Raw genomic sequence first — 14,549 nt, 5'->3', positions numbered from 1 at the left:
TGAAGGCGGCCGACGTGGCCGTGCCGAAGTCTCGCCACTTTATTCGAAGGCACTGGTACAAGCAGAGCGGCAGCGGCTGCCGGCGTCCAGCCCCCAGGAGCGTGAACACGTTCTTAACTGCTCGCGCCTCGAGCGCTAGGCATGAGCTGCGCGAGAGACGCGGCGCGGTGGTTGGAAAATGACGATGATTATGAATTGCGATGATGATGACGCTACAAAACATTTTTTTACTAATATCATTTGGGTCCGTAGAGCGAGGAAAAATGAGCAGAAAATGTGTCCGCGGAGAGTTAGCTTGCCAAGACTGGCTACGTGACGCGATGCATGAGCAATGTGCGATGATCCGGACGACTAAGGCATTTCTTGGAACTTGAGAAACCAGCCGGCACTAGACAGCCGCTCCACAGGCGCCATCTCGCTTAGTATTCTCGTGTGATTTCAGGATTTTCCCGTCACTCCTGTCAGTATCTGTAAATCGATTAATCGAATACGTTTAATCGATGAAGTCGAAAAATTGAAAGATGAACATCGATGACGATTAATCGATAAGCGTGCGGACTTGAGCTTGTTGGTACACATGCATAGTAAAAAACAGCGCGAAAACACAAGGACGAGACAGGTGAAACAGGACTACCGCTAGTCCTGTTTCATCTGTCTCGTCCTTGTGTTTTCGCGCTGTTTTTTACTATGGACGATTAATTGTTTTGCGGGACACTTTTAATCGATTAATCGTTCATCGATTTTACAACCCCCAGCGGCTAGTGGTGGCCCCGCACTTTCGCGTCGCGCAACGCAGACTCTGCCGACGGTTGCTTTGATACCGGCGACCCTAGGGCAGCCGGACTTTGTTGCTGGTTGGGTGGGGCAGACTTAACTGCGTCCACAATGGGTACGAACAACTTTATTGAAAGCATCCTAAGAAGCGCCACCTATTAGGGCGACACCCCGGGGCGCTCCCACATGGGGACGATAAGCATGGTGGCAGTTGTTTAATTATAAACATTTTCTTGTAGATAATAACATCTAGTACCAGGTTGAAATGTTGGCGTCGTCTACGTACATCACTAATTTCATAGAGCGACGCATAGTTTGTGCGCGTGTTCCGGCGGTCATTTCACCAGAAGTCGCACTTGAACTCCGGATTCATGTTGGACCCCTGCGGACACTCGAAAGCGGCGGCGAAGTGCGTGCTGTGCATGAGTGGGACGTTACAGAGCCGCTCTCCACTTGCAGCCCAGCCGGGACCGTCCGCTTCCGCCACCATGCTACCGCACATAGTGAAGCATAGAAGAGTGAAGAATATCTGCTCGCCCTGGAGCGTCTCGAGACCCGGTAGCCGTAGCTCGGCACTCTTCACACCAGGCACCGAGGTGTTGGACGCCAGGAAGGCGTGCCGCGTAGGCTCCAGGAGTGCCAGCGAGGCCATGTCTTCGCTGAAAATATGCAAAGCCGAAAATACACCCTCATTTTCAAGGTTCTGAGAGGGCGGCAACGATCACAGAATAGCAGTGATACCTGGTTCATCAGGAAAGAAGGAATTGATTGATTGATTGATTGATTGATTTATTGATTGATTGATTGATTGATTGATTGATTGATTGATTGATTGACTGTTTTCCATTTAGACACATGTACAACAGTGGTAAATGGAGCTGGATGAGGGAAACAAGCCGCACAAACGCGGCTTGAGGGAGATCTCACCCCCTTTATTACAGTATGGCTACATATGGTAAAGCATATGATACACTTTGTATAATACGCTACTACAGTGACTATGAAGTACGGCAGTTATACAATGAATAGGGAAAAAAAACAAAGAGAATCGATCAAACACTCGTTTTCTTTGTTTGACACAGCCTAATCAAGCCAACACAAAATGAAGCCAAAGAAGGCATCGGGGAAGTTATTTGTATTCTTCAAGAGTAGTGTAGTAATTATGACCCAATTAGGAAGAATTAAAATGCCGAAAAAATACAACTCCCTGTTGATAGGGGTCGATCCTGCAACCTTCGAGCAACGCGTCCGATGCTCTACCAATTTAGCTACGATAGCGGTAGTTCAGCCGTGCATTTTATTGGGTATCTCTGTGCGTGTAGGCCGGGAGGTTTCAACATACGGAAAGATCCAATAAATGGACGGGTGAACAACCGCTGTCGTAGCTCCATCCCGCCCCCTCCCAGTGGGAAGCCACATAGCATAGCCAAGTGCTTTACAGCATAGCAAGGAGAAGTGAGGGTAAGGAGGAAGGTAAAACGTACCATAGCCATGTGTAGTACAATATTGCCGCGTCCATATTTGTGTCTGACTATACGCTGGCGACGACAAGGAAGACAACCGGTGCGCTCGAGAGGCGCAGCGAAAAGGACTGAAAAAGAAGACGTTCTTGGCGGCTGCACGCCTTCAGCGCTATCTTGGAGTACGACACGCCGTACGCCTTCCTGAATAAAGCCCCTGTGTTTTATAATCCGCGACACTGGTGGAGGTGCTGGGTACCATCGCCTCATGATCGGTATTCCTGTGAGCAGCCCTGCATCCAGCCCCACGAGACCGCCACGCGTGGAGACGCCTGTACACCGCTCAAGCCGTCGCCTGCAAGGTCTGAGACCAGAATTTGGCCTTTTACAAGGAACCCCGCTGCCGACAGCCACCCCTGCTCAAGAAATGGCGTTTTCAAGGAGCCCTACGCAGGTAACGGTCCAGAATCTTCGGATTCCCGAACCATTTCACGGCCGCCCGAACGAAGATGCGGAAGACTGGCTTGAGGAGTTTGAACGGGTAGCGAAATCGAACCACTGGAGCCCCGACGAGAAGCTCTTTCACGTATACTTTGCCCTTGAAGACGGTGCGAAGACGTGGTTCATAAACCGCGAGGCAACTCTGACAACATGGGACGAGCTTTGCCGTCGGTTACGCGATACCTTCGGCAACACAGACCGACGTGAAAACGCACAACGCCTTCTTGAGTCACGCATCCAACAGCTACATGAAGGCGTCGCCATGTTTGCCGAGGATATGGTGCGTTTGTTCCACCGCGCTGACCCCAACATGTCCGAGGCTAAGAAGCTAAGCCATCTCATGAGGGGCGTCAGAGAACAGCTGTTTGTTGGTCTCGTGCGCAATCCGCCGACAACAGTCGACGAGTTTATCAGGGAAGCCACCGCAATAGAGCGGGCGCTGCAGCAACGGTACCATCAATGCGATCGCCGAGCCACCGGCGCACCTGCAGGTGCCGCAGCACTCACTGCGACCGATGAGTGCTCTCTACGCTTACTCATTCGGCAGATCGTGCGCGAGGAGATTGCAAAGGAGAACGCGAGGTGCACATCGCCGTCGCAAGCGCCGCAGCAGCAGGAGTTCACGGTTGCCTCCGTCGCTGAAGTCGTCCGCCAGGAACTTCGGCAAGCGTTTGCCTCTCCCGAGCAATACCCTGATGCGTCGTACCAGCCCAACGCATATACCTACGGTGATGCTGTACGTCGTCCATTGGCTCCAGAACTATCGTACCAGCCGGACGCATACAGCTATGCAGACGCTGTTCGTCGACCGTTGCCCATGCCCATGCCCGCGCCGCAGTACCGCCAACCGCCACCTGTTGCAGCCTGGGCCCAGCAGGATCCCATAAGGCGACCTCAACTGCGTAAGACGGATATATGGCGCACTCCGGATCGTCGGCCACTGTGCTACAATTGTGGAGAGCCAGGGCACATTTACCGTTTTTGCCCCCATCGTCCAGCTGAGTACCGCGGAAGTGCACCTGCCGCTACGCGCCGACAGTTTTGTGAAAGCCGCGCCCCCATCGACGACGACCTGGCTGCCCGGAAGGAGAGCTCCGCTACCTTCCGGACGCGCTCACCATCCCCGGTTCGTTTTGCCTCACCGAGCCGCCGTAGTTTTGCTGACGCCGTTAGAGGTCGGTCTCCCAGCCCACGGCGGGGAAACTGAAAGCAGCGACCTCTGGGGGGAAGGTTGCAGGTCCTCGAATTGCCGAAAATCCCCCATTGTTGCCGAAACATGAGAACGACGAACAAGAAGATTACGCCGAGAAAACTGTGACTGCCGACCTCACCGTGACAATTGATGGGCTTGAAGTGACGGCCTTAGTCGACACTGGCGCATACTTTTCTATTATAAGTGAGCGACTGGCAGGCGAACTCAAGAAAGTCAGAACGGAATGGACGGGCCCTTATATTCGAAATGCTGGAGGCCAGGTAATATCGCCTTCAGGCAAATGTACAGCAAGACTCACGATCGGGAATAGAGCTTTGTAGCCTCATTCGTGATCCTACCGGAGTGCTGCAAACCTCTGATACTAGGAATGGACTTCTTAAGGAGTACGGCGCCGTTGTCAACATACGTGAAGGCGTGATAACATTTGCCTCTGACAATCCCGTGACCTCGGACGCAGACCAAGATCCCAGGGCGTTACGTGTGGTAGACGAAGACGTCTGCGTGCCGCCGCTGTCATGTAGTCTTGTTTCCGTCAGTTGCAGCGTGCAGTGTAATGAAGACGCCATAGCCGAACGCGTAACTGCCCTTCTCTTCCGTCAGGGTGTTGCCATCGCTCGCGGCATCGTCAGCTTAGTTGATGGCCGTACGGAGGTGCTACTTGCCAATTTTACGAACGAGCGCCGGCACATTGGTAAAGGCACTGCTGTGGCATACCTCGAGGAACTCGACTACTCTTACGACTGCCTTGCTATGCAAGGGGAAGCAACGGCTCGTACAGCACCGCAGGCACCAGATGTCGACATCGGCCCAAGGTTAACGCCCACTGAAAGATGTCGTCTTATGGAATTTCTTGGCCGGTTCAAGGACTGCTTTTCCTCGACGTCACGAGTGGATCAAACGCCGCTGACTAAACACCGTATAATCACGGAAGAGACAGCAAGACCCATCCGACAGAACCCATATCGCTTCGCTCAGAAAGAACGTGAGGTCATACAGCAGCAGGTCAAGAAGATGCTAGAGGGTTATGTGATCCAACCATCAAAAAGCCCCTGGGCATCACCGGTGGTACTCGTGAAAAAGAAAGATGACAGCTTGCCTTTCTGCATTGATTATCGTAAGCTCAACAACGTTACGAAGAAAGATGTTTATCCGCTGCCACGGATCGACGACTCTTTGGACAGGCTACGGCATGCGCGCTACTTCTCGTCAATGGACCTTAAAAGTGGATACTGGCAAATAGAAGTAGATGAGCGTGACCGAGAAAAGACCGCATTCGTGACGCCTGACGGGCTTTATGAATTCAAAGTCCTCCCTTTCGGTTTATGCTCGGCCCCGGCCACATTTCAAAGGCTCATGGATACCGTTCTATCCGGTCTGAAATGGAAAACGTGTCTTGTGTACCTTGACGACGTGATTGTTTTTTCGGCCACGTTTGAAGAACATCTAAAACGGCTGCTGTCTGTCCTTCAAGCCATACGGTCCGCAGGACTCACATTGAAACCAGAAAAATGCCACTTCGGCTTCGAAGAACTTCAGTTTCTGGGGCATGTGGTCAGTCAGGAAGGTGTTAAGCCTGAACCAGATAAAACTGCAGCCGTCGCAAAGTTCGCAAGGCCTGTAGATAAGAAGGCGGTCCGACGTTTCCTGGGTCTTTGCGCCTATTACCGGCGATTTATAGCGGACTTTGCGCACATCGCCTCTCCACTCACCCGCCTCACAAGGGAAGATGTTGCGTTTTGTATGGGGCCAAGAGCAAGAAGCGTCGTTCAACGAGTTGCGGCATCGTCTACAAACTCCGCCCGTACTCGCTCACTTCGATGAGGATGCACCAACAGCCATCCATACAGACGCCAGCAATGTGGGCCTCGGCGCTGTTCTTGTTCAGTGCCAAGATGGTGCGGAGAGAGTAGTTGCCTACGCTAGTAGAACCTTGTCCCGTGCTGAGGTCCAACTACTCAACAACTGAGAAGGAGTGTCCTGGCTGTCGTTTGGGCAGTTGCAAAGTTTCGCCCGTATTTATATGGCCGCGCGTTCCAAGTGGTAAGCGACCACCACTCCCTGTGTTGGTTGACCAACATGAAAGACCCGTCTGGACGTTTGGCACGCTGGAGCTTACGGCTTCAAGAGTACGACATGACCGTAGTCTACAAGTCGGGAAGGCAGCACTTAGATGCCGATTGCCTGTCAAGATCACCGATTAAACCACCGAGCCCAGAGGATGATGAATGCGCAGGCTTTTTAGGAGTTGTCGATGCGGCTGTCATCTCCCGGCAACAGCAAGACGATCCGGAGCTCAACTCACTAATCGACTTCTTGAATGGACGAGCCACGAATGCGCCGAGAGTGTTTTCGAGAAATTTATCAGCATTCTGCTTGCGTAACGGAATTCTCTATAAGAAGAATTTCTCATCACAGGCAAAAGCTATCTGCTGGTAGTTCCGGAAATCCTCCGCAAAGAAATTTTGCAAGCCTGTCATGACGAAGCCACGTCGGGCCACCTCGGTTTCACAAGAACATTGACACGTATCAAAGAAAAATACTACTGGCCAAGAATAGCAGTGGAGGTGAAACATTACGTCCGAATATGCATTGACTGTCAGCGGCGCAAGGTACCACCGGTCAAACCCGCTGGGCTATTACATCCCGTTCCAGTACGGAAACTCCGTTCGCTCAAATTGGCATGGACCTTTTGGGTCCATTTCCAACATCGGACAGCGGCAACAAATGGGTTATAGTGGCGACGGACTACCTCACCCGATACGCCGAGACCAAGGCGATTCCGAGCGGCACTGCAGCTGAAGCGGCCCCGGTTCTTCATTGAGAACATCGTGCTGAGACACGGTGCTCCCGCGGTCGTGATAACAGACAAAGGTACCGCGTTTACAGCCGAGCTGTTGCGCACTGTGCTTACGCTCAGTGGTACAGCGCATAGGAAGACGACAGCTTATCACCCCCAAACAAATGGACTTACGGAACGATTGAACAAGACTATCGCCGACATGCTTTGCATGTACGTCGACGTGGAACACAAGAATTGGGACAGGATTTGCCGTACGTCACATTCTCGTATAATACGGCACGCCAGGAAACAACGAAAATGACACCGTTTGCACTAATTCACGGCAGAGACGTAACTACGATGCTTGATGCTATGCTGCCTCATGGCTGTGATTCAGAGACGGACGCCGCAGATTTCACTGAGGGCGCCGAGGAAGCAAGACAGCTTGCCCGCGTCAGAATAACTAGCCAGCAAGCACTTGACGCTCAACGGTACAATCTCCGCCATCGATTCGTCACCTTTAAGCCCGGGGAAAGAGTCTGGGTTTGGTTCCCTGTACGACGGCGAGGCCTCTCGGAGAAACTTCTGCGCCGTTACTTCGGACCCTACAAGGTTCTGCGCCGCCTTAGCGAGGTCACGTACGAAGTCGTCGCTGACGGCTCTTCTTGTTTAAAGCGCCGCCAGCATCTGCCTGAGACAGTGCACGTGGTACGCATGAAGCCGTACTTTTCTGAGTGATGTGACCGCCCACTCGCTAACTGCGCATCGACTGCTACTTCGTGAGCATCGAGACGATGCTCGCTCTGGAGGGAGGGTAATGCCGCGTCCATATTTGTGTCTGACGATACGCTGGCGACGACAAGGAAGACAACCGGTGCGCTCGAGAGGCGCAGCGAAAAGGACTGAAAAAGAAGACGTTCTTGGCGGCTGCACGCCTTCAGCGCTATCTTGGAGTACGACACGCCGTACGCCTTCCTGAATAAAGCCCCTGTGTTTTATAACCCGCGACAATATAAGAAGGACGAAAGGGAAGTGAGGATGAGATACAAGAAAGGAGGAGGGGAATGTAGCACATAGCATAGCCGTGTATACTGCAGTTCTTTCCACCACCCTTTCTGCGCTGGCCACCAAGGAGTTTTGATGCTTTTTCTGACCTCGTCTCGAGCTGTTTCCTAACGGTTGTCTCGTAACATCTAAAGGGTAGGAGGGGAGGTAGGTATTTTAGGTATAAAAGTCTTAAAGCGGCCTCTTGAGTCCATGCGGTATGGTAAGTACACAAAGAAGACCAGTGAGACTGGATTTTTTCATCAATACAGGAGACGGCAACTCGGCGACTTATGTATGCCTAAGTATGCCTAAGCAGGATGAAGTTATAGACGTTGCATCTATCTATCTATCTATCTATCTATCTATCTATCTATCTATCTATCTATCTATCTATCTATCTATCTATCTATCTATCTATCTATCTATCTATCTATCTATCTATCTATCTATCTATCTATCTATCTATCTATCTATCTATCTATCTATCTATCTATCTATCTATCTATCTATCTATCTATCTATCTATCTCATAAAGACAGGCGGTGATTAGGGTGAAGAATGGAAGCATTGAGCAAAAGAACTGAAATTTCCGCTGTACAGTGCTAGCAAATGACTCACAAAAACAAATTCTTCTACAGAAGCAATTGATCGGGAGAGGTGGTTTCCGTGAAGTTTCGAGAGATGAATGAACAGCAGCTTGTTTCAGTGTAAGATGTCTTGATACCGACGTTATTAATATAGCCAAAGCGTTCACAACCAAAAGTGGCTTGGGAAATCAGATTATGTCCAAGTGGCTCCTTGTGGCACGAAATGCTACGAAGCAAGAGATAGCGTGATTATACTGCGGCGGAAGGCACTGCTTACCGCGACAACGTGTTTCCTGCGTAGTCTGGCTCGAAGCAAGCCATGGCGCTGTCGTGCATCTCCTTGCTTTTGTAGGAAGTTGGCCAACTTTCGTGAAACACGTGCAGGGCCATCTGGAAAACGATTGCACGTTACCTGTTATAAGTGGAAATGCCACTTGCCTAATGTTCTCAAAAGTTTTCAAGGGTCCCTAAACCACCTCCGATATTTATTTTTTACATTTCAAGTAACCCCAGGCTTCGAGTTCCGAATGCCGTCAACATCAACAGTGCCAATCGCGGCAGCGCTACGCGCTCCGGGCTCACCGCAAAATAGACGTCAGATTCTAGAGTTTTGTCAGACGCGTAGCGCCACCTCTCGTTGCAGTATCGCTCAGTGCAAAGTCCGAGTCCCTTGTAAAAGTTTCTGTGGAACCAAGGGCAACCAGCGAGTGCGAAACAACGATCGAGTTCAATAATGTGTGTGTTTCCGCATTTAACACTCAGAGAGCTGTGAATTTCTCTCCGCTACTCGGACGTGCCACCGAACCGACGTGAAGTGCTTGCTGGATCCCTCGCCAGAACGACGGCGAAAACAAAAGCAGGTAGACTGAAGACGCGTGAAAAACATCGCGCACACCGCGACCTCCCATAGTCAGAATTGGTCATCACCACACAGCATAGTGCACATACGTTTTCAATGGCTTAAAGGCCAACTCCGGCGATTTTTTGGCCATGTCAAAGTAATGTTGCTTTTACGTTCCTGAGACGCTCCTGTTACGGGCCCGATAGCAGAAATACTCGGCAAATTGGAGAACTTGAAAAATGGGTACCAGCGAAAACACTGAAAACACGTACACAAGAAGAAGGCGTTACACACGGACGAACGCTGTTTTTTTTTTCGCGTTCGTCCGTGTGTCCGTGTCCGTCCGTTCGTCCGTGTTCGTCCAGCGTTCGTCCGTGTGTAACGCCTTCTTCTTGTGTACGTGTTTTCAGTGTTTTCGCTGGTACCCATTTTTCAAGTTCATAATGCACCAACTGGCCCAACAGCTAGCGTTAATGCAAATTGGAGAATAATTTTAAATAAGCAAAAACGCGCAACACCGAAACCGAAACCCAACCGAGTGTACTGTCCACGTATGACGTAGACGTTGTTACGAACGAACCGGAAGTCGTGCAAGGCATGCCGGTCACGCCGGCGCGGAGTATGAAAACTGTGACAGCCGGGATGACCAGCGAAGCGCCGGCCAAACCAACGCTGTCTGTCGCCTTGTGTACAGCAGACGCTCGCTGTAGCGGCCGAAGCGCCGAAGTTAGCGATGCCCTCGGCTGCGTCACTTCCGCCGCCTTCCCAATACTGACGTCACAGACGCAATGTTGCCAATAATTGTGGGAAGGCAGGAGGGCGTTTGCAGACAATTTTTAAAATTCATTTGGAAACAATCTGCGCATGTCTCAAGCCTGTAATTTGGCATAAATGACAGAAACGTGCAAAGGAACGTACCCAGCGAATTTCATTGAGATCCATCGACCTCGAAAAATCGCCGGAGTTGGCCTTTAAGGTTCCGGTTTTAACTAACCAATGTTAACACGTGCGTCATACAAGTAAGTCGCAATATGTACGTCGTGACCACCTTCAGGTTTGTTTTGCTCGTGGCCTCCGCGATTCCCCGATCTGATCTCGGAGGCCACGGGTTGGTCTTTGGTTGTACCCCGGGAAAGTGTACACGCACGCATCCCCATTTGCGGTATATAGAAACGGAAGACAACTGTCAACGCAACATTCTAGGATGCATAATAAAAGAATTCAACGCACCGGAAGCGAGAGATTTGAAAGATGAAGGGAGAATGCAACTGAAAAGGCGGGAATCTCCGGGACCATTCGTCCGTGGTAAAGCAAGCTTTGCACCACTACAGTGTACTAGAAAGGGCAGTGAAGCGGGCGGAGGCACCGACCCATAGAGGCAGCTGACGCCGCCACTGGCGAACGAAGCGGCGGCGCTGCAGTCGCTCAATCTTGAAGGCGGGTGCCTCGTGTTGCTGGTTCCTTGGCTGGAACGCACTTGATTGGAAGTTATTCTCCCGCTTTTCTCTCAGTGTGCGATGCTATAACGTCCGAATGGCTCCTAAAAGCAACGCATGAACCACTGTTTCGCTCCTGGATGCGGCACAGGGTACTCTCAAAGCAAACAAACGGCGAAGCTTTCGTTGTTTAAAGCGCCCGCAGACCCAGAGCGAAGAAGCGTTTGGGAACGTTATTTGCCATTGAACGTTATTCAGTGGACGCAAATCTCATAGCGAGAGTGTTATGGATGTGTTGCACATAATTAATCATGCTTCCCTTTTGCAGGTCGGCTGCGAAATTCATGCTAAGTCTGACAGCACGCATTGTTGGGTTTTACGTTGCTATGCGACTGCACTTTTTTGTGAAAGGCGAGAATAAGTCCAATCTGCTGAGGAAACATAATTCTGCCAAGCACCTCAATCTAAGCGGTTTAAACTAGGTGAATGGCAACTCTCTCAACATGCATTATACTTTTGCCTTCCTCACCTGCTGTTATTTATTTTCTGAGCTTTACCTTGCCAGTTGTGAGGATTTGCTGAGTCAAAGCAAGCGGCTTCCCTTTTGTACAGTAATTCAGTTGTTTTTCTACCCATTACTAGGGTAATGCTCTCATTGCATTAGTGTGAAACACAATGTCATATATATCAATGCTCTGTGCCCTACTGCCTCACGTGTGTTCTCGTATTATGTGATGCATTGTCACATATTAAATCACAGATTACAGAGACCATGACCTTGTGTCCATTTTGTGAAATGCTGTAGCTCGTTTAACTGCTCGCCGAAGCAAGCACGGTCAATATAAATACAATCGGCTGCTTTTTCTGCATCAGTGCTGTGCTAGTCCTTTTTTTTCAGCTTGCTTGCCTTGCGTTTGGGGCATGATTTCTACACGTGAATTTCAGTGTCCTTTTTAAAATAAATTGTTGCTGTGGGCGTATATGACTGTTCAATTCGGGCACAAATGTTTTATTATATTGTTTCAGCAACGAGTCCAGCTGATTCTGCGTGATGTTCTTCATTTGCACGAAAATTTTTTTTTCAGGCCTTGCATATTATGCTGTTAACAAGGGTTGCAAAGAGAACGAGCACACCATGTAACTGTTTAGTTTAAACTTACTTTCATAGTTGCGGTGACTAGCTACGTTTAATTACCTCTCACACGGCTTCCCTATTGTGATTACCCAAGATCCGAATGTGCTCGCTCTCTATCAGAGATTCGTCTGCGCTTTCAAGTTCTGTAAGCTAAACAAACTCAATCCTCATTGCTGAAATGGTTGAAAATGTTCTAATGGGACTCAACTGCGATGGAAAGTGTCCGTGTTTTCAATAGCGTGGCTCTATTCAAGCGGCGAGTACTTTCCCAAAATGCGTTTGCATCTGTGGCAAAACCAATCTGTCTTGTAGTTTCTGGCCCTTAGCAGATAATACAGACTAAATAAGCGAAGTGCTTACGCGCAAACATCTGAACCACAGACACAGCACGCGCCAAGCACATGCGAGCGTCGCAGTGGATGCTACGTTTCACGTGCTCCTCTTCAAGATTGGTCGATCGCAGCGCCGCCGCTGCTGGCGACGCCGCCGGAGTCACGCGGAGGCTGCCGCCCGCTTCACTGCCCTTTCTAGTACACTGTAGCACCACTGATCATAAGATACATAGCTAACCAGGGTTGCCAGGTCGAAAAGATAAAAATTAGCGCGAAAATTGGGAAAAGTAGCCAAAATCTATTTAAAGGGGCCCTGCAACACCTTTCTTAGTTATATTGGAGTAGTCTCATTATTGACGTATGACTCTTCACGAGTCATATGCCGCAAAAATTTTTCGAATCCGTCAAGTCTAAGTGGAGTTACCAAATTATAGAGAACACGTTCCGCAGCTTTCTCCCTCAACTTAACGCCGCGAGTGCGCAGAAAGCTGCGCGGGGCGTGAAGGGAGGGAGGTCGGAGGTGCGAGGAGGCGCGAGGAGGCGCCGAAGAGTTACGTCAGCGCCGGCGACATTTTTTTCTTCATTTTTTTCTCTCTGGGGTCTCGGCGTACCACGTGGTCTGTGGCGCCACTTCCGGTCGGCTTGCGTGGCCGTCGTTGAGCGAAGCCGATCTCACCATGTATCGCGCGTGCTTGAAAACTGCGAGTCGGTTTGGTAATGTTGGGTGTGCACCTCGAACTGCCGTAGTGCTTTCATCGCTCTGCCAACCATGGACGCAAACCTGCGTGCGCGTTTGGAACGAATGACAGCTGAAATGGGTTTCGACCCACACTCCGATACACCGCCTCGTCGCGCTGCTCGCGCTTCAATCGTGTTCAACACGGCAAAGCTGCGTGCACCCTTCTCCCAGTGGCGGTACTTCGATGCTGTTTGCTCTTCGAATGCGGGCGCACAGCGAGTGCGGGCTGACAACAAAGAACTAAAGACTATAAGATAGGATCGTGGGGCATCGGGCCGGCGCGGACCCATCCTCCGGCTGACTGCAGCTACCGTGAAAATGCGAGTCTGCTTGGTTGCTGTGTCGCGGTTTCTCGGGAACATGAAACTATGGGGAGGATACGCCGAGGTACGGCTCGATGATAACTGAAAAGACAGCGAACGGGACTCTCGCCATACAGCGAACACAGGTATCCTAAACTAGCCGGCGCCAGCATTGTTATCGGAGAAATGCTGCACCGCTGCCTCGGTCGGTCGTGAGAACGTGCCGATGATGCAGTTTCCAGCTGACGAGGCAACACTCGAACGGCTGCCACTCTCAACGGCAACCGGCGATGGTCGAAAGCACAGAAATATTCACGATTTCGGCACTGCGCATGGTGAAGAAAACGCAACCACGCAACTACGAGCAGACGATCTGTCGGTGAGACCGGAAGTGCTAATAATTATGTTTGTTTGGTGTTTTAACGGCATAACACAATAGAAACATACATAATATCTACTTATTGAACTCAAAATCAACAACGAAGGTAATAATGAGGGTGTTATCGTGATTATAACATCAGCCAATGGTGGAACTGCCGACAATCGCGTCATATATTGCGGACTAATACATCATTTGTCGAGAGAAGAGGGAGCGATTTTCAGCTGATTTTGATAATTTATTGTAAATTCCAGCGCGCTCGCTTCGCTATAATATTTGGCTCGCGTGTTCTCGGGAGCCTCGACTACCGATTGGCAGCGCTTTTTGACCCTGCTCAAAAAGTGTTGCAGGGCCCCTTTAATAGCAGTAAAAATAGCCAAAAGTAGCCACGCATGTGTGAAAACCACTTCTACATTTTTATTAAATGACCAAATGCAAAAGCCCTTCGGCGAAAATGTAAATATGGGCTCCGTGAACCATTTGAAGTCACAATTCCTGAGATTCCAGCATAAATAGTTCATAAATAGTTGACTTGAACCATCATTTGATGCATGATGACGTAGTGTTCCCGCTGTTGAAAAAATGACTGTCTCCACGTGCCTTGCATGGCTTTTCTTGAAATGACTAAAAGTTGCAACAGTAAAATTGAGCCTACGGCATTATGAGTGCGCTCAAAGTCTCGGTTACTCCATTAAGCATAAATTGAAGCCACGTTCGCAAAAATTTGTTCCATGATGAGGAATCTAGAGTCACAGTCCGTACTAAGCTTAAGAAATGATACAAGCAGTTCATCGGATATCCCAGAAGGATTGTTTGTCGGGTGAGTTGGTGCCACATTCTAAAGAGAGCGCTAAAAAAAAAACGAGGACACAGGAGGCAAAGACGCCAACAAAAGCCCGCAATAACAACTGTTGTTAGGGGGCGCTTGTCTGACTGCCCTTGCCTCTTGTGTCCTGCTATTTCAGTGCTGACTTGAAATGTCGGATATCCGATTTCTAATGTCGATGAGTGCAGAGCGCCCTGG

General features: G+C 50.0%; 1 protein-coding gene across 2 annotated transcripts in view; it reads right to left on the bottom strand.

Moving 5' to 3' along the window:
• Positions 1–710: 710 nt before the first annotated feature.
• The window catches only part of LOC119404423 (neprilysin-1), a 30,108-nt gene continuing 16,269 nt past the window's right edge, over positions 711–14,549 (bottom strand). Inside the window, exons 1-2 of one of the 2 annotated variants that reach the window (XM_049418861.1) lie at positions 8,639–8,747; positions 711–1,433 (exon numbers count right to left, since the gene is read on the bottom strand). In XM_049418861.1, coding sequence (XP_049274818.1) covers positions 1,115–1,433; positions 8,639–8,697 — 378 coding nt within the window. In that variant the 5' untranslated portion in view covers positions 8,698–8,747 and the 3' untranslated portion in view covers positions 711–1,114. Of the gene's footprint in view, positions 1,434–8,638; positions 8,748–14,549 lie in introns of those variants that run through there. The other variant, XM_049418860.1, reaches the window with a different exon arrangement.

Source organism: Rhipicephalus sanguineus, chromosome 9, assembly GCF_013339695.2.
Source record: "Rhipicephalus sanguineus isolate Rsan-2018 chromosome 9, BIME_Rsan_1.4, whole genome shotgun sequence".
NCBI lineage: Eukaryota > Metazoa > Arthropoda > Arachnida > Ixodida > Ixodidae > Rhipicephalus > Rhipicephalus sanguineus.
This window is presented reverse-complemented; position numbering and strand designations above follow the sequence as displayed.